General features: G+C 53.6%; 1 protein-coding gene across 1 annotated transcript in view; it reads left to right on the top strand.

The window, feature by feature from the left end:
* The window catches only part of LOC307116131 (uncharacterized protein), a 57073-nt gene continuing 40806 nt past the window's right edge, over positions 1-16267 (top strand). Inside the window, exons 1-8 of the mRNA XM_079799807.1 lie at positions 1-301; positions 730-777; positions 1127-1283; positions 4611-4858; positions 6046-6182; positions 8556-8707; positions 15582-15784; positions 15946-16029. Coding sequence (XP_079655933.1) covers positions 262-301; positions 730-777; positions 1127-1283; positions 4611-4858; positions 6046-6182; positions 8556-8707; positions 15582-15784; positions 15946-16029 — 1069 coding nt within the window. The 5' untranslated portion in view covers positions 1-261. The remainder of the gene's footprint in view (positions 302-729; positions 778-1126; positions 1284-4610; positions 4859-6045; positions 6183-8555; positions 8708-15581; positions 15785-15945; positions 16030-16267) is intronic.

Raw genomic sequence — 16267 nt, 5'->3', positions numbered from 1 at the left:
GAGATGTGGGTTAAAAGGAAGCACCGAGCTTGTGGGGGAAAGACCGGCCTCTTGCAGGGAGGCCGGGAGCCTGGGGTATCCGTCAGGCGGCCCTTGACGCCCTGGCCCCACGGCCCCTACGTCTTCTGCTCTGCGCCTGCCTCTTTCTCTTTCTCTTTCTGTCTGTCTGTCTGTCTCTCCTGTTTCTAGGGATCCTCACTGCTTTGCCAATTCCTTTCCTCCCCTCAGCGCCCTGTGTCTCCGACTCTGCCTGCCCGTGACATGCGCTGTCCCTGGGCCGGTAGGCAGTGGCCCCCAGCAGGTAAGACCGCACCGCACCCCAGAACCTAAAAGTGTGGGGGCCCAGAGCCGAGGTGCAGAGGAAGATGCATGGGAAGGAAGGATGTCAGGGGCCCCCTGGGGCCAACCCTCCCTGTGACTAGGCAGGCAGACGCCACGGAGAGGGAGAGCAGGGCCATAGAAAGACCGCCTGAGACTCCCGCTGCACTGAGCGGCCCCTGGGACCGGCAGGTGCAATGCTGGGGTCTCCCTGGCACCCGCCTTCAAGGGATCCTCAGGTGGGGGCAGGGGTGTAGGAGACCAGAAATCCGGAGTCTAGATAAAGATCAGAAGTCAGGGGTCAGGAGACCGTGGCAGGCCGGGGAGGCGGGGGCAGGAGGAGGGAGAAGAGGGAGGGGCCTGCGTGGGGCCTGAGCGGGGCCTGATGGAGCACTTGGCTTCCCCTCCCAGGACCGGCCATGAAGATGCTGATTGCAGCTCTGGTCCTGACCGCAGCAGGTGGGAAAAGGGGGGGTGGGGGATGGGGAGGTTTGGGGACAGGGTGGGGGTTGCTGACGGGGCAGAGATTGGAACTGGAGACGGGAGCCACACAGGTGTGGAGGCGGGTGGGTTTGGAACGAGGAAGATGCGGGAGATGGGGGATGCAGACAGGGAAGGGGGTGGGAGGGGGCGGCGAAGATGGGGGAGAGACGGAGGACGGGGTTGGCTTTGGGGGTGGTGCTGGCCACATCTGGGTGTGGGGACGGGGACCATCTGGAGGATGAGGACAGGACTGGGTTCGCCCCGGCGGGCGCACCTGCTCCCTCCAGACCTCCCCTCTGATGCTGACCCTCTCTCCCTCCCGCAGTCCAGGCCGAGAGGAAGGATAAGGTGCTGTCCGGCGGGCCCTGCGAGCGGATGTCTCACCCCTACCAAGCTGCCCTCTACAACTCCGGCCAGCTGCTCTGCGGGGGGGTGCTCATCCACCCGTCGTGGGTCCTCACGGCTGCGCACTGCAAGAAACCGTGAGTTGCCACACCGCGGACGGGGAGTGGTGGCAATTAGAGCCCGCCAAGGTCTTGCAGGCTTCAGGCTCGGGATGGCACACATCTCCCCCTGTCCCAGCGCCAGGCCATCTGATAACCAGTCTCATTTGGCCAATAGTTAATTGAGCACTAAATATGGGCCAGGCGCTGTGTGGGGCCCCGGGGATCCAGCCGAGAAGCAAACAAGCAGAAGTGCCGCTCTGGTGAACTGGCCTTCTCCCGGGAGGCAGCCGAGCAGGGAGGGCCCTGTGGGGAGAGATGGGTTCGTTCTAAGCGCGGGGGAGAGCCCGAAAGGGAGGGTTTGAATCTGGGAAGCAGCAAGATCTGCTTTCATTGTCCAAAGCAATCTGGCTACCTTGTGGGACGTGCACTGGGCAAGAGGAGGTGAACGGGTGCATGAGGAGGCCCGGGGCCACCGTCCGTCCGTCCGTCCGGCGGCGCCGTAAGATGCTGGCTGGGGCCGGGATGCTGGCTGGGGGAGGGGGCGAGGAAGGGAGGATGCACAGACGTTAGAAACCTTGGGAGTTATTTTGAGACGGAGCCAGCAGGACTTGGTGATGTGGGATGGGAGGGGAAGAGAGAGCAAGCGGGGCTGGCCTCCAAGGATTTGACCTGGACCACGGGGTGTTAGGTTGTGTCTTTGGCTGCGTCGGGGAAGAGGGAATGAGAAGCAGCGTGGATCGGGGCGGGGGAGCGTCAGACATTTTTGCTTTTGCCAAGACGCGCCTGAGAGACCTGGGAGATGGCCAGGAAGGATGCCAGGTTGGCCGCTGGCGCTCCGGGGAGAGGTCAGAGCAGGAGGTAAAGACGAAGGCGTCTTCCGCCAGCAGGTAGTATTTAAAGGCACGGCACCAGATGAGATCACCCAAAAAGCGGGCCCGGATAGAGGAGCGGAGAGGGCCTGGGACAGATCCCCGGGGCACGAAAAACCACACGTTAGATGAACAAACGGCTGTTGGGTGCTAACGGCGGGCCAGGTGCCCAGTGAAGCAGGGACATTCCATTTCCACAGGAAGGGCCTGTTGGCCCCATCTTGCAGATGAGGAAACTGAGGCTCAGGGAAATAGCCAGGGACGACTCAAGTGTGCGGCAGGCAACTGATACCTCACCTACTGTGGGAGGAGGGGGTCTACCGTCATGGACGCAAGGACCCCAGGGCGGGCTCCTCCATGCTCAGGGAGGGCTGGCCTCCCACCCCCGCCCCCCTGCCATCCTCATTCATCCCTTCAGAGCCCCCTGATTGAGAGCACCCACTCAGGGCCAGCTTGGAATGGGCCGTGGGGATGCAGGAGGGGAGGACAGAAAGACAGTGAGCGAACAGACCCTCGAAGAGATCGTACAATTACCAATTACCCAAGTCCCGTGAAGGACAGGAATGGCTTCTCCAGAGAAGAGAGCAGAGGCGCCTACTGTGGATGGGTGAGATGAGAGTCGAGCGGAGGCACGGGCAAGGCGACGGTGTGGCCAAGGGACGTTGAGGGAAGAGCATTCAGAGCAGGGGAAACACAAGGGCACAGGCCCTGGAGTGAGAACATTCTGGAGCGTTACCAGTCCACGGGGGGGAGTGGGGGTCAGAGAATAGCGGGATGGGACACTTGGGCTGTATTCTGAGGGCATTGGGGAGCTACGGGAGGCTTCTAAGCAAGGGAGTGGCTCTTTGATCCACTTCACAAATATTTCTTGAATACCCGTCATGTTCCCGGTATTGGCCTAGGCTCTGAGGATGCTGTATCCGAACAAAACAAACATCCCATCTTGATAGTCGAGAGCAGTGGTCGGCAAACTGCGGCTCGCGAGCCACATGCGGCTCTTTGGCCCCTTGAGTGTGGCTCTTCCACAAAATACCACGGCCTGGGCGAGTCTATTTTGAAGAAGTGGCGTTAGAAGAAGTTTAAGTTTAAAAAATTTGGCTCTCAAATTTCAATCGTTGCACTGTTGATATTTGGCTCTGTTGACGAATGAGTTTGCCGACCACTGGCTCTAGAGTCACGCCATCAGCCGCCTGTGGCGCATTAAATTGATATGAATAAAAACGGGATGAAACCCCAAATCCACGAGCCACGTTTCGGGTGCTCCGTCGTTGCCTGTGGCTAGTGGCCACTGGGTCACGTCGCACAGATACGTTTTCGTCATTGCAGACAGTTCTGTCGGGCACTGATGTGGTGGGAGGAGGAGAGACAATAAAACAGGCAGATACTTAACAACACCTATATTATACATAAAAGAATAATGATAGGTTTTCTGGTGGAGAAGAAAACAGGAGAGGGAGATAAGGATTACCTGTTGGGGTGGATATTTACATCTTAATTGGGTTGCAGGGAAGGCCTCAGATGAGGAGGTCACATTTGAAGTAGGTGAGGGAGGGAACCATGCACACATCTGGGGGGGAAAATAGTTGCTGGCTGAGGAAGCAGCCAGTGCAAAGGCCCTGGGGTGGGAGGATGACTGTTGTGTTCAAGGAAAGGCAGGGAAACCAGTGTGGCCAGAGAAGAAAGGCGGGGGGCGGGGGGGGGGGGAGTGGGAGGAGACACCTGTGAGGTGACAGGCAGGACCATGTAGGCCATGATGACTACTTTGGTCTTTCCTCAGAGTGAGTTGGGAGTCATGGGAGAATTCTCAGCAGGCCAAGGACAGGACCAACGTATGTTGTTAAAACATCTATGGCTGCCCAACCCATTTGGCGCAGTGGATAGAGCGTCGGCCTGCGGACTGAAGGGTCCCAGGTTCGATTCCGGTCAAGGGCATGTACCTTGGTTGCGGGCACATCCCCAGTGGGAGGTGTGCAGGAGGCAGCTGGTCGATGTTTCTCTCTCATCGATGTTTCTAACTCTCTATCCCTCTTCCTTCCTCTCTGTAAAAAAATCAGTAAGATATATTTTTTTAAAAAATAAAATAAAATATTTGTGGCTGTTCTCTAGAAGATAGACTGCAGAGGGCCAACGGCAGAAGCAAGGAGTCGAGCGAGGCAGCTACTGCTGTAGTCCGCGTACAGGATGATGGTTGCTCAGAACAAGATGGTAGCAGTCGGGGAGGCGAGTAGTGGTCAGATTGTGGATAAACTTTGAAGAGACGAAAGGATTTCTGGGCCACTTAGATGGGAGGCATGAAATAAAGAGTGAAGAATAGTCTCCAAGTTTATGCTGGAAGGATAGACTCGTCATTTACTGAGCTGGGAAGACAGAAGGAAACAAGGCCAGATAGTTCATGGTGTACCAGGCTGCCCCACTTCCCGCCACCACCCCATCTGGAGTCTCAGCCGCAGCCCGAGGGCTACAGGTGAGACCCCGCCCTCCTCCTCTTTCCCAGGAATCTCCAGGTCTACCTGGGGAAGCACAACATTTACGAGAGAGAGAGTTTCCAGGAGCAGAGCTCTGTTGTCCAGACCGTGGTCCACCCTGGCTTCAACGCTGCCACTCATGACCAGGACATCATGCTGTTACGCCTGAGGCGCCCAGCCAATCTCTCGGACCGCATCTGGCCCCTGGCCCTGGAGAGGGACTGCTCAGCCAACCGCACCAGCTGCCAAATCCTGGGCTGGGGCAAGACAGCGAGTGGTCAGTAAGACAAGGACGATGGGGAAACAAGCCAGTGGGTCATGGGTAAGGTGAATGGTCAAAGGTGAAGGTGGTCCCATGGTGAGGACCCATGGGGCAGTGTATCGCTGGGTGAAAGGTCAAAGGGGAGGGAAGACAAATATGGAAGTTGGGCTAATGAGTGAATAGCCAATGGAGAAAGTAGACCAATGGGTGAATGGTATGGCTGGATGGGCCATAGGATGATGGGTCAGTGAGGAGGGGGAGGGCCAATGGGGAGATACCAATCAGAAAGGAGGCTAGTTATCGAAAGGGACCAATCAGGCTGCACTGATGATTAAGAAGGGGTAAGTGGAGGAGGGACTAATGGAAGAAGAGAGATGAATAAAGCAGGGGAGCCAGCTGAAGGGTATGAATTGACAGAGTGGATGGGTAGAGAGAGCTAATGGGGGCAGGACCATGGGGGAAGAGTGAATAGTCAAACGGAGTCACTAGAAGACGAAAGAAGTCCAATAAATCAGCGGGAATCATTGACGGTGGGCCTGTAAGTGAAGGGCCAAAAAAGAAGGTCCCCTATTGGGTGAAGGGCCAATGGAAAGGTGGAGCCATTTAGGAAAGGACCAATGAGGGAGGTGGACCATTGGATGAAGAGCCCATAGGAAGGGAGAGCCATTTAGGAAAGGACCAATGAGGGAGGTGGACCATTGGATGAAGGGCCAATAGGAAGGGAGAGCCAATGGACAAAGAAGGGTCCAGCTAGGAAAGGACTAATGGTCCAGTGATGACCAACCAGGATGAACCAACGAGCAAGAATGACAAAGGGGTGTGACAGGGGCGGTCACTAATAGAGGAAGCGTCTGGAGGTCAGCTGGAATTACTGGAGAAGGTGGGACCAGTAGAGGAGAGAGAAGCAGAGGCAGGACCTCGGAGAAAGGAAAAACCAACAGGAAATGAGGACTCATGGAGAAGGGAGGGACTAATGAAGAAGACAAGCCAATGGGAGGGGAAAATGGCATAACGAGGGACCTATCAAGAGTCAAGGCCAATGGAAATGGGTTTTAAGAACAAGAGACAAATGGGGAGAAGGGAACCAGTGGGGGATGGGGGCCCGCAGAGGAGGGAGGGATGGTAGGGCTCGGATGGTCGCGGGGGAAGATGTGGGAAGGACGGGTTCTGAAGTGAGCCTCCCCCTCTCTCTCTCTCATCAGGTGTGTTCCCTAACACCATCCAGTGTGCAGATGTCCACCTAGTACCTCGTGAGGACTGTGAGCGTGCCTACCCTGGCCAGATCACCCAAAACATGGTGTGTGCTGGGGACGAGAAGTACGGGAAGGATTCCTGCCAGGTGAGGCCGATGACGGGACCCGCCAGTTATACAGCAAAGGACAGAGACACGAAAACACAGACAGAGACAGGAAAAGAGAAACACACACAGAGACCTTAACTGGGCTTTACAGAGACTTTGAGGCATGAAAAGGGTGAGAGAGCCCTGGCTGGTTTGGCTCAGTGGATAGAGCGTCGGCCTGTAGACTGAAGGGTCCCGGGTTCGATTCTGGTCAAGGGCACATGCCTGGGTTGTGGGCTCGGTCCCCAGTTGGGGGCGTGCAGGAGGCAGCCGATCAATGATTCTCTCTCATCATTGATATTTCTATCTCTCTCTCCCTCTCCCTTCCTCTCTGAAATCAATAAAAAAATATTTTTTTATTTTATTGCGTTTTTTACAGAGTGGAAGAGAGAGGGATAGAGAGTTAGAAACATCAATGAGAGAGAAATATTGACCAGCTGCCTCTTGCACACCCACTACTGGGGATGTGCCCGAAACCAAGGTACATGCCCTTGACTGGAATCGAACCTGGGACCCTTCAGTCCACAGGCCGACGTTCTATCCACTGAGCCAAACCGGTTAGGGCAAAAATATATATTTTTAAAAAAAAGAAAAAGAAAAGGGTGAGAGACTCAATTCACACTCAGAGACACATCCAGCAGAGACGGGAAATGCCACCAGGGATGGAGATGGAGAGAGCAAGACCCAGAGAGACACCGTAAAGAGGCAGATGGCATGAGGGTCCGTCCTTCCTCAAACAGAGCCCACAGGTCCTGCTCAGACACGGCCAAGCTGGGGAGAGAAGGGCCTCCATCCCCCTCCCAATCCCTTTCACTTGGGTTTCCTCCACTGTGGTCCACTGGGGCTCTCCACCTGATTCCAAAGCTTAACTTCGAAGGACTTGAGCCAGCCAAGAAGGAGAAAGAGACCAAGATGAATAATACACAGTGAAAAGAAAGGCCATCTCTCTCTCTCCCTTCCTCCCTCCCTCCACCTGTCAGGCTCTGTTCTGTTCTTAATATATATATATATATATATATATACACATACATACATACACACACACACACACACATACATACTGTATATACACTGAGTGGCCAGATTATTATGATCTCTGAACGCATAATAATTTGGCAACTCAGTGTATATCCTATATAATAAAAGGCTAATATGCAAATTGTCCCCTTGACCAGGAGTTCGACCAGCAGGCAGGCCGGCCAACCACCCGGGTCCCCTCCCCCTGGCCAGGCTGGCCAGACCCCACCCATGCACGAATTCATGCACCAGGCCTCTAATATATATATGTGTGTGTGTGTGTGTGTGTATATATATATATATATATATATATATATATATATATATGTGTGTGTGTGTGTGTGTATATATATATATATATATACACACACACACACACACACATATACTGAGTAGCGAGATTATTATGCGTTCAGAGATCATAATAATCTGGCCACTCAGTGTGTGTATATATATATATATATATATATATATATATATATATATGTATATATATACACTAGAGGCCCAGTGCATGAGATTCATGCACTGGGGGGTAGGTGGGTTCCTCAGCCTGGCCTGCACCCTCTCGCAGTCTGGGACCCCTCAGGGGATGTCTGACTGCCGGCTTAGGCCCGATCCCTTGGGGATCAGGCCTAATCCAGCAGTCAGACATCCCTCTTGCTGTCCAGGGCTCTCTCAGTCCAGGACTACTTGCCCCTTACTGGCGGCCTGCAGCGGAGGCGGGAGAGGCTCCCACCACCACTGCTGCACTCACCAGCTGTGAGCCGTGAGGGCAGCTCCTGCATTGATCATCTGCCCCCTGGTGGTCAGTGCGAGTCATAGCAATCAGTGGTTCCACCGTTGGGTCGATTTGCATATTAGGGTTTTATTATATAGGCTATATTATTGATTTCAGAGAGGAAGGGAAAGGGAGAGAGAGATAGAAACATCAATGATGAGAGAGAATCATTGATCCGCTGCCTCCTGCACGCCCCCTACTGGGGATCGAGTCCACAACCCGGGCCTGTGCCCTTGACTGGAATCGAACCCGGGACCCTTCAGTCCACAGGCCGACACTCTATCCACTGAGCCAAACCAGCGAGGGTTATTCTTTTTCGTTCTCTTTTTTTCTCTCTGCCTCTGTTTCTCCAGGCTTCTGAGTCTCCCTCGGTCTCTCTATTTCCCTGTCTGTGACTGTGTGCATATGTGTGTGTGTGTGTGTGTGTGTGTGTGTGTGTGTGTGTGTATGTCTGTCTGTCCCAGAGTATTTCTCTCCATCTCTGGGTGTCTCTCCCTTTCTACATGTCCGAGTCTCCTCCTGTCTCTCTGTCTTTCTCTCCCTCTATTACTGACTCTCTCCCTTTTCCCCCGAAGGGCGATTCCGGGGGTCCACTGGTGTGTGGAAACCGTCTCCGAGGCCTGGTGTCATGGGGTAACGTCCCTTGCGGATCCAAGGAGAAGCCGGGGGTCTACACCAACGTCTGCAGATATCACCAGTGGGTCCGGAGAACCATTTGGGCCAACTCGTTCTGACATGTGGCACCCAACCCTTGACCTCGGCCCCCACTCACCGCCTCTAAAATATCTCTGATCAAGACCATGCCTCCTCCCCCCGCTCCCGTCCAGAATCAACCCTTTAATGCTTCATGCTGCTTGATTTTACCCCAACCCCATCCCTGGGGGTGAGTGGGGACACAGGCTGAGGTCTTGGCCCCACCACTAAGAGAAAACAGGGACGTCGCTTCCGAGCAGCCCTCCCTCCTGATTATCCCAGGGGCGTGTTGTCTCCCCGAAGAGGAGTAGTCTCACGCCTGGAGAAACCCGGGTTGGGATCCCAGCTCTGCCTCTTGCTACCCGTGCAGACTCACGTCTGTAAAGTACGATAATAACAGTATGCTCCTCCTAACTCAGGGGCCGCAGTTGGGAGGGTTCAAGGTCTCGAACATGGGAAATACGGGCACCGGTGCCTGGCTCGCCTGCCTGCTGAATAAAGAGTAAATTTCATTGCTGGTGACGCTTTTTGCTTTTCTCCCTCTTCTGCTGCCCTGGAGCCCAGATATGCTTGGTTCTTTCAGCAGCCTAACCGGATTAGGCGGTTCATCCTCCAGGGTCCATGGGAGATCGTGCTAGGCCTTGAATGCCAGGCGGAAGAAGGGGGCCTTGATCCAGAGGGCCTTGAGAGAAGGAAGGACGGGGTCAGATCTGGGTATTGGGAAAATCTCACTGGGGTGCATTCGAGGTGGGGGGGGGGGGATGGGCAAGGAAGAGGAGGCCCTCAAAAAAAATGAGGGGAGCAGACAAACAGAGCTGAGTGAGGGCCCAGGCTTCCCCATGCTCTCTGGGGTTCTCCCACCAACACGCACCACGCATGACCCCAACCCGTGTACACCCCTCTGTCCCCAAACCCCAGGCCCGGGCCTGTCCTCAGGCATTCTTCTCTTACAACCCCCGCGGCCCCATCCCTGAGGAAGACAAACCAGCAACTAAGTCACGTGTCCTCCCAGGATGTGAGTGGGACAGGTGGAAGCTCCCCAGAGAGAGGCACTAGAGGCGGCCAATCAATGACTCTCGCACCATTGATGTGTCTCTCTCCCTCTCCCTTCCTCTCTGAAATCAATAGAAATATATATATATATATATATATATATATATATATATATATATATATATATATATTTTTTTTTTTTTTTTTTTTTTTTTTAAAGACAAATACAATTTTATGTTGAAATACTCCCTGCATGGGGCTGGGGTGAGGAGCGAAGAAACATTCAGGACCAGAGGGAGCACCAGAAATGATAATCCATTTGTTTCACACATATTGAAGACAACCCTATTTTGCCCAGAGTGGAATGAAATTGGAAGTTATTAAACAAAGTGACTGCACCATAGGGGACATTCAAAGTCAATTCTGTCTGTCTCTCTATTTTTTTTTTAATTCTCACCCGAGGATATATTTTTATTTTTTATTGAGAGAGAGAGAGAGAAACATCAACGTGAGACAGAAACATCGATTGGTTGCCTCTCGTACACGCCCCAACCGGGTATCTGCCCTGACCAGGAATTGAACCTGCGGCCTTCCTGGCGTACAGGAGGGCTCTTCGACTACCCTCTCTATCCCTCTGAGCCACCCGGCTGGGGCAACCCCGTGTCATTTTCACTAGAAGAGGGATGTGGTCCCAAGACAGAGGGGATATTTAAGAAGAACAGAGTCCCTCAGCTCCAAAGATCTTTAGAGTTGGAGAAAAAGCATTGCAATGTCTTAAGAGCCAAGGAAATGTGAAATGTTTATATATATATATATATATATATATATATATATATATATATATATATTGATTCTTTTACAGAAAGGGAGAGGGATAGAGAGCTAGAAACATCGATGAGAGAGAAACATCGATCAGCTGCCCCCACACCCCCACACCCCCACTGGGGATGTGCCCGCAACCAAGGTACATGCCTCTGATCGGAATCGAACCTGGGACCCTTCAGTCTGCAGGCCGACGCTCTATCCACTGAGCCAAACGGGTTAGGGCAGAAATGTGAAATGTTGTCAAGGGGATGCGATAGGAAGCAGTGGTTGACTTTTATGAGGACAGGGAAATATTGAGTCCTGGGAAGGGACTGGGCCCGCTTTCACCAACCCCTTCTGCGAGTTATAAAGGGGTCACCAGGAGGAACCCAATCAATGTCCAGGCCAAAACCAACTTCAGCTCACCCTCTTCCTTAACGGCCAACAATAGCAATTAACACCTGGCACATGCCGTACGCTATTCTAAAGGACTGTATCTATTAACTCATTTAATCCTCACCGCAAGCATTATTGTTCCCTAATTACAGAGAGGGAGGCTGAGGCTTAGAGAGGCTCCAGGGATAGCCCAAAGCCTTATAGATAACTAGAGGCCTGGTGCACAAAATTCGTGCATGGGGGACGGGGTCTCTCAGCCCAGCCTGCACCCTCTCCAATCCGGGACCCCTGTGGGATGGGGCCTAAACCAGCAGTCGGACATCCCTCTCGCAATCCAGTACTGCTGGCTCCTAACCGCTTGCCTGCCTGCCTGCCTGATCACTCCTAAACACTCGCCTGCCTGCCTGATCACCCCTAACTGCCTCTGCTTGCCGGCCTGATTGCCCCCTAACAGCCCCCCTGCCAGCCTGATCACTCCCTAACTGGTCCCCTGCTGGCCTGGTCACTCCCTAACTGGTCCCCTGCCAGCCTAGTCGCCCCCTAACTGTCCGGAAGGAAGTCGGACATCCAGAAGATGTCCAGTTGACCTGGTCTAATTAGCATATTACCCTTTTATTAGTATAGATAGGTGGCCACATTGCCCTGGCTGGTGTGCTCAGTGGTTAGAGCATTAACCCCCGGTGCACCGAAGGGTCTCAAGTTCGATTCGCAGTCAAGGGCACCTACCTGGGTTGTCGGTTCATCCCCAGCCCAGGTGGGGGTGCGTGCCGGAGGCAACCAGTCAATATGTCTCTCTCACACTGAGGTTTCTCTATGTGTCTCTCTCTCCCCCCTCCCTCCCTTACACTCTCTCAAAAAAAAAAAAAAAAAACAATGGAAAAAATATCCTCGGGTGAAGATTAATAACAACAACAAACAGATGCCACGTCAGAATTTGAGCATCAGGAGGTTGGTGCCAGAGTTTGAGCTCCTCCCTGCTCTGCTATGTGAAAGTCTTCTTTCAATTCCTATATGCTTTCAAATTGAGCAGAAAAACTGTTTAAAGGCCCAATCTTTTACATGCATATTTTTTTATTGATTCTTTTTTGAGAGGGAGAGAGAGAAAAGCATCAATGTGGGGGAGGAACAGCGATCCGTTGCCCCGACTGGAAATCAAACCTGCAACCTCAGTATGTTTCCTGACTGGGTGCACGGGACGACGCTCTAACCACTGAGCAACACTGGCCAGGGCTAACGATTTTTTTTTTTTTTAAGCAGAATCTTTGCACATTTGGTACTTAAGGTGCTTGTGTGTCTAAGAGAATCTCACTCGTCCTAGGGACAGCCTCGTGACTTCAGCTTCACGTATGTCATCGGTGTCCGATGTTTAAGTTGGAGTCGCACCGACTTCCTATCCAGTGTTGGGAGACTTGAGAAAGGCAACGTTGGTCACATATATACATGTAATATACAGAGACTAGAGGCCCAGTGCACGAAATTCGTGTACTTGGGGGGGGTGTCCCTCTCGCAGTCCAGGAGCCCTCGGGGGATGTCCGACTGACCGCTTAGGCCCACTCCCCACGGGAGCCCACTGGCTCAGGGCTTCTGGCTGAGTGGCACTCCCCCTGTGGGAGCACACTGACCACCAGGGGGCAGCTCCTGCATTTGGCGTTGGCATCTGCCCCCTGGTGGTCAGTGGGCATCATAGCAACTGGTCTTTCTGCCATTTGATCGATTTGCATATCAGCCTTTTATTATATAGGATGTGTGAATGTATTTTAATGCTGGGAGGTGTGTCTAACCATTGAAGGACTTCCTGAAGAGATCAAATGTGTTGGTTTTAGAGATGTAGTTTGAGATGTGTGAAGATACTTCGTTTGTACATTAGACCAAACGTTATTATAAAGAACTCACAAAAGTGTGTTAAACCCTGGCCGGTGGTTCAGTTGCTTAGAGTATTGTCCAGTACAACAAAAGGATGCGGGTTTCATCTCCGGTCCAGGGCGAGTATGGGAGGCAGCTGATCAGTGTTTCTCTCTCTCTCTTCCTCTCTCTAAAAATCAATGAAGCCCTAGCCAGTTTTGCTCAGTGGATAGAGCGTCGGCCTGCGGACTGAAAGGTCCCAGGTTTGATTCCGGTCAAGGGCACATGACTGGGTTTCGGGCTCGATCCCCAGTGTGGGGCATGCAGGAGGCAGCCGATCAATGATTCTCTCACATCATTGATGTTTCTATCTCTCTCTCCCTTTCCCTTTCTCTCTTAATCAATAAAAAATATATTATAAAAAATATATTAAAAAGTAAAAATCGATGCCCTAACCGGTTTGGCTCAGTGTATGGAGCATCGGCCTGCGGACTGAAGGGTCCCAGGTTCGATTCCGGTCAAGGGCATGGACCTTGGTTGCGGGCACATCCCCAGTAAGGGGTGTGCAGGAGGCAGCTGATAGATGTTTCTCTCTCATCGATGTTTCTAACTCTCTATCCCTCTCCCTTCCTCTCTGTAAAAAATTAATAAAATATCTTTTAAAAAAAATAAAAACCGAGATCAACCAAGACTTGTATGCATGCATATAAGCATAACTAATGGACAGAGACAGCAGGGGGGTGAGGGCATGTACAGGAGTGGGGTGGAGGGGCGATGGGGGGATATGGACACATATGTAATACCTTAACCAATAAAATAAATAAATAAATAAAAATTTAAGTGAAAGATAAAAAAATAAAATAAAAATCGATGAAAAACATATCCTCAGGTGACGCTTTTTTAAAACATGTTAAAACATATATAGAATGAGCCCGGCTGCTGTGGCTCAGTGGTTGAGCATCGACCTATGAACCAGGAAGTCACGGTTCCATTCCTGGTTAGGGCACGCGCAGGGGTTGTGGTCCGATCCCCAGTGTGGGGTGCACAGGAGGCAGCCAATCAATGATTCTCTCTCATCATTGATGTTTCTATCTCTCTCCCTCTCCCTTCCTCTCTGAAATCCATAAAAATATATATATTTTTAAAGACATATCTAGAATGAAAAGGTTTGCAAGCTCAACTTAAAAAACTAAGAAAAGACTAGGTTGTGGATGTGTCACTTTAACGCATGTAATAGTCAAAATAAACCTCAGAATTTTATTTTTTCAAATATATTTTATTGATTTTTTTTACAGAAATAAAGGGAGAGGGATAGAGAGCCAGAAACATCGATGAGAGAGAAACATGGATCAGCTGCCTCCTGCACACCCCCCACTGGGGATGTGCCCACAACCAAGGTACATGCCCCTGACTGGAATCGAACCTGGGACCCCTCAGTCTGCAGGCCGACGCTCTATCCACTGAGCCAAACCGGCCAGGGCCGAATTTTATTTTTTATATTTCCCCCTGTGCACTAAGCCAGCCTCAGAGCTCTAACACCCCCCCTTGTGACAGAGGGAGGGAGACAGCTATGGTTTCCCTTCAAGGCACGTGAACTCCACCAGGCCAGCATCTGTGTCCATTGGTTCTTGGATAGATGGGTCTGGCGCACAGTAGGTGCTCAGCATGTACGTGCTGAATGAGTGTGTGGCTCTTACAGCCTAGTGGGGACAGAGACTTGGAGTCACAGTGAGAGATGTTTGCACCCAGAAAGACCGGATGGAGGAAGAGGTCAGGAGAGGCAGCCCAGATGGCCCGGGACCAGGGACCAGGGAGGGAGAAGTCACCTTTTGGGTTCCCCGCCCAGTGCCCCATTTCTCAAAGGGCCAGGAGCCACCCACCCCCTCAGCCTCAGGTGGCCCTGCCCAACTTTCTCACCCACGCCTGGCTGCCTGGCTGTTGCAGCTGGGCCACCTCACCTGCGGGGGAGGGTGGGGGAAGGGCGGGGGCAGGGGGGGCCTGGATCCCGGCCCCGTTCTCTTCCCTGCTCCGTAGCCCCGGCACCAGGGTGAAGGGCAGGAGAAGGGGTTGTGGGGTGTCTTGGCAAAGTGGCCTGAGTCTTCTGGACCCAAAATGCAGGGTTGGGGAGACGGAGGGACAGAAAGACACACACACACACACACAGAGAGGAGGATTGAGTCACAGAGGAGAGGAACAGGGGAGGAAAGGTACAGAGACCCAGAGGTGGAGAGAGATAGACCAGGAATCACAGGCACATGAGGGGGCCATGAATATGATGGTGGTGGCGACGGCTGGGCTTGTGTGTCTCACAGCTGAGGACACTGCACACGTGTGTACACTCGGTTTCTTGTGCCCCAGGTATACCTCAGTGAAGCCGTTTAAAAAAATAAAGCAGACTCGACCATTCGAAGGGGTGTTTGACGAGCCAAGTACTCAGAAGCATTCAAAAGAGAGAGGATCGTGGAGGCACAAAGAGCAAGATGTGGAGACACAGAAAGGCAGAGGCGGGAGGGACAGAGGAACAGACACGTTGAGACACAGAGAGACCGGGATCCTTCCAAGGGGGTGGGGGTGGGAAGGAGGTGCGGGGAGGGAGGGAGAGAGGCAAAAAGTGATGCTCTGTGGACACCTTACACCGAAAGAGACTCGGGAAGGTTCGGAGGGGAGCAAAGAGGGGGAGACGGAAGGTAGAAGAGTTTGAAACGCGGAGACGAGGGTTGGAAGGGGGGCAGGAGGTGAGAGAAGGCGCGGGGGACAAAGCAAAGCCTTGGGGCCGAGCCGCGCGCCCAGAGCGCAGACCCCTCCCCATCCCCGGGGCCAGGAGGTAGGGAGTGGCTTTGGGGACTGGGTGGGGGGTGCTCCGGGGGCGGAAGTGGGGGGGAGGCAAGAGGAGTGATTGCTAAGACCCGCCAGGGCGCCTCACTGCCTGGGAATGCGCCCCGGGCGGCAGTGGGTGGTTATAACCCAGACGGGGTGCCGGGAGCCGGGGAGGAGGCGGCGGCCAGACGGCGCTGGCCCGAGACGTCTGCGCTGAGCTGGGAGCGGGCTCCCCACCCCCTACCTGGGGGACGTGCAGGTGAGGCCGGGGGAGGGGGACCCCGCAGGTGAGGGCCGGGGAGGGTCGATTCCCAGGTCCCTCTCGCCCTGGGGCACGGGGGGGGGGGGGGGGGGGCGGGGAGGAAGGAGAGTGGGGTTCCCGTCACCACTCGGGCCTCCCGCTCTCTGTCCCCCTGCCAGGCGCAGTGACCATGGCGACGACAGGACCGCCCTGGACGTGGATGGTCGGTGCCCTGCTCACAGCTCTCCTTCTGCGGGTGACAGGTAAGCAGAGAGGGGTGCTGTGTGCGGGGAGGGGGCTCTGTGGCCCGGGAGCGCCTGAGGGGGCGGGGGCTGCACGGACTGGCACCAGGCCCGGGCGAGTGTGAGTGCACGGCCGTATCAGTGACGGTGTGACTGTGGCCGGTGCAAGGTTTTGTGTGGCTCCACTTAGGCCCGTTGGACGGCGTGAGGCCCTACGCGCGGGTGACTGCAGGTGACTGCGTGTTTGTGCGGGTGATTG

This window comes from Cnephaeus nilssonii (assembly GCF_951640355.1).
Source record: "Cnephaeus nilssonii genome assembly, chromosome: 20".
NCBI lineage: Eukaryota > Metazoa > Chordata > Mammalia > Chiroptera > Vespertilionidae > Cnephaeus > Cnephaeus nilssonii.
This window is presented reverse-complemented; position numbering and strand designations above follow the sequence as displayed.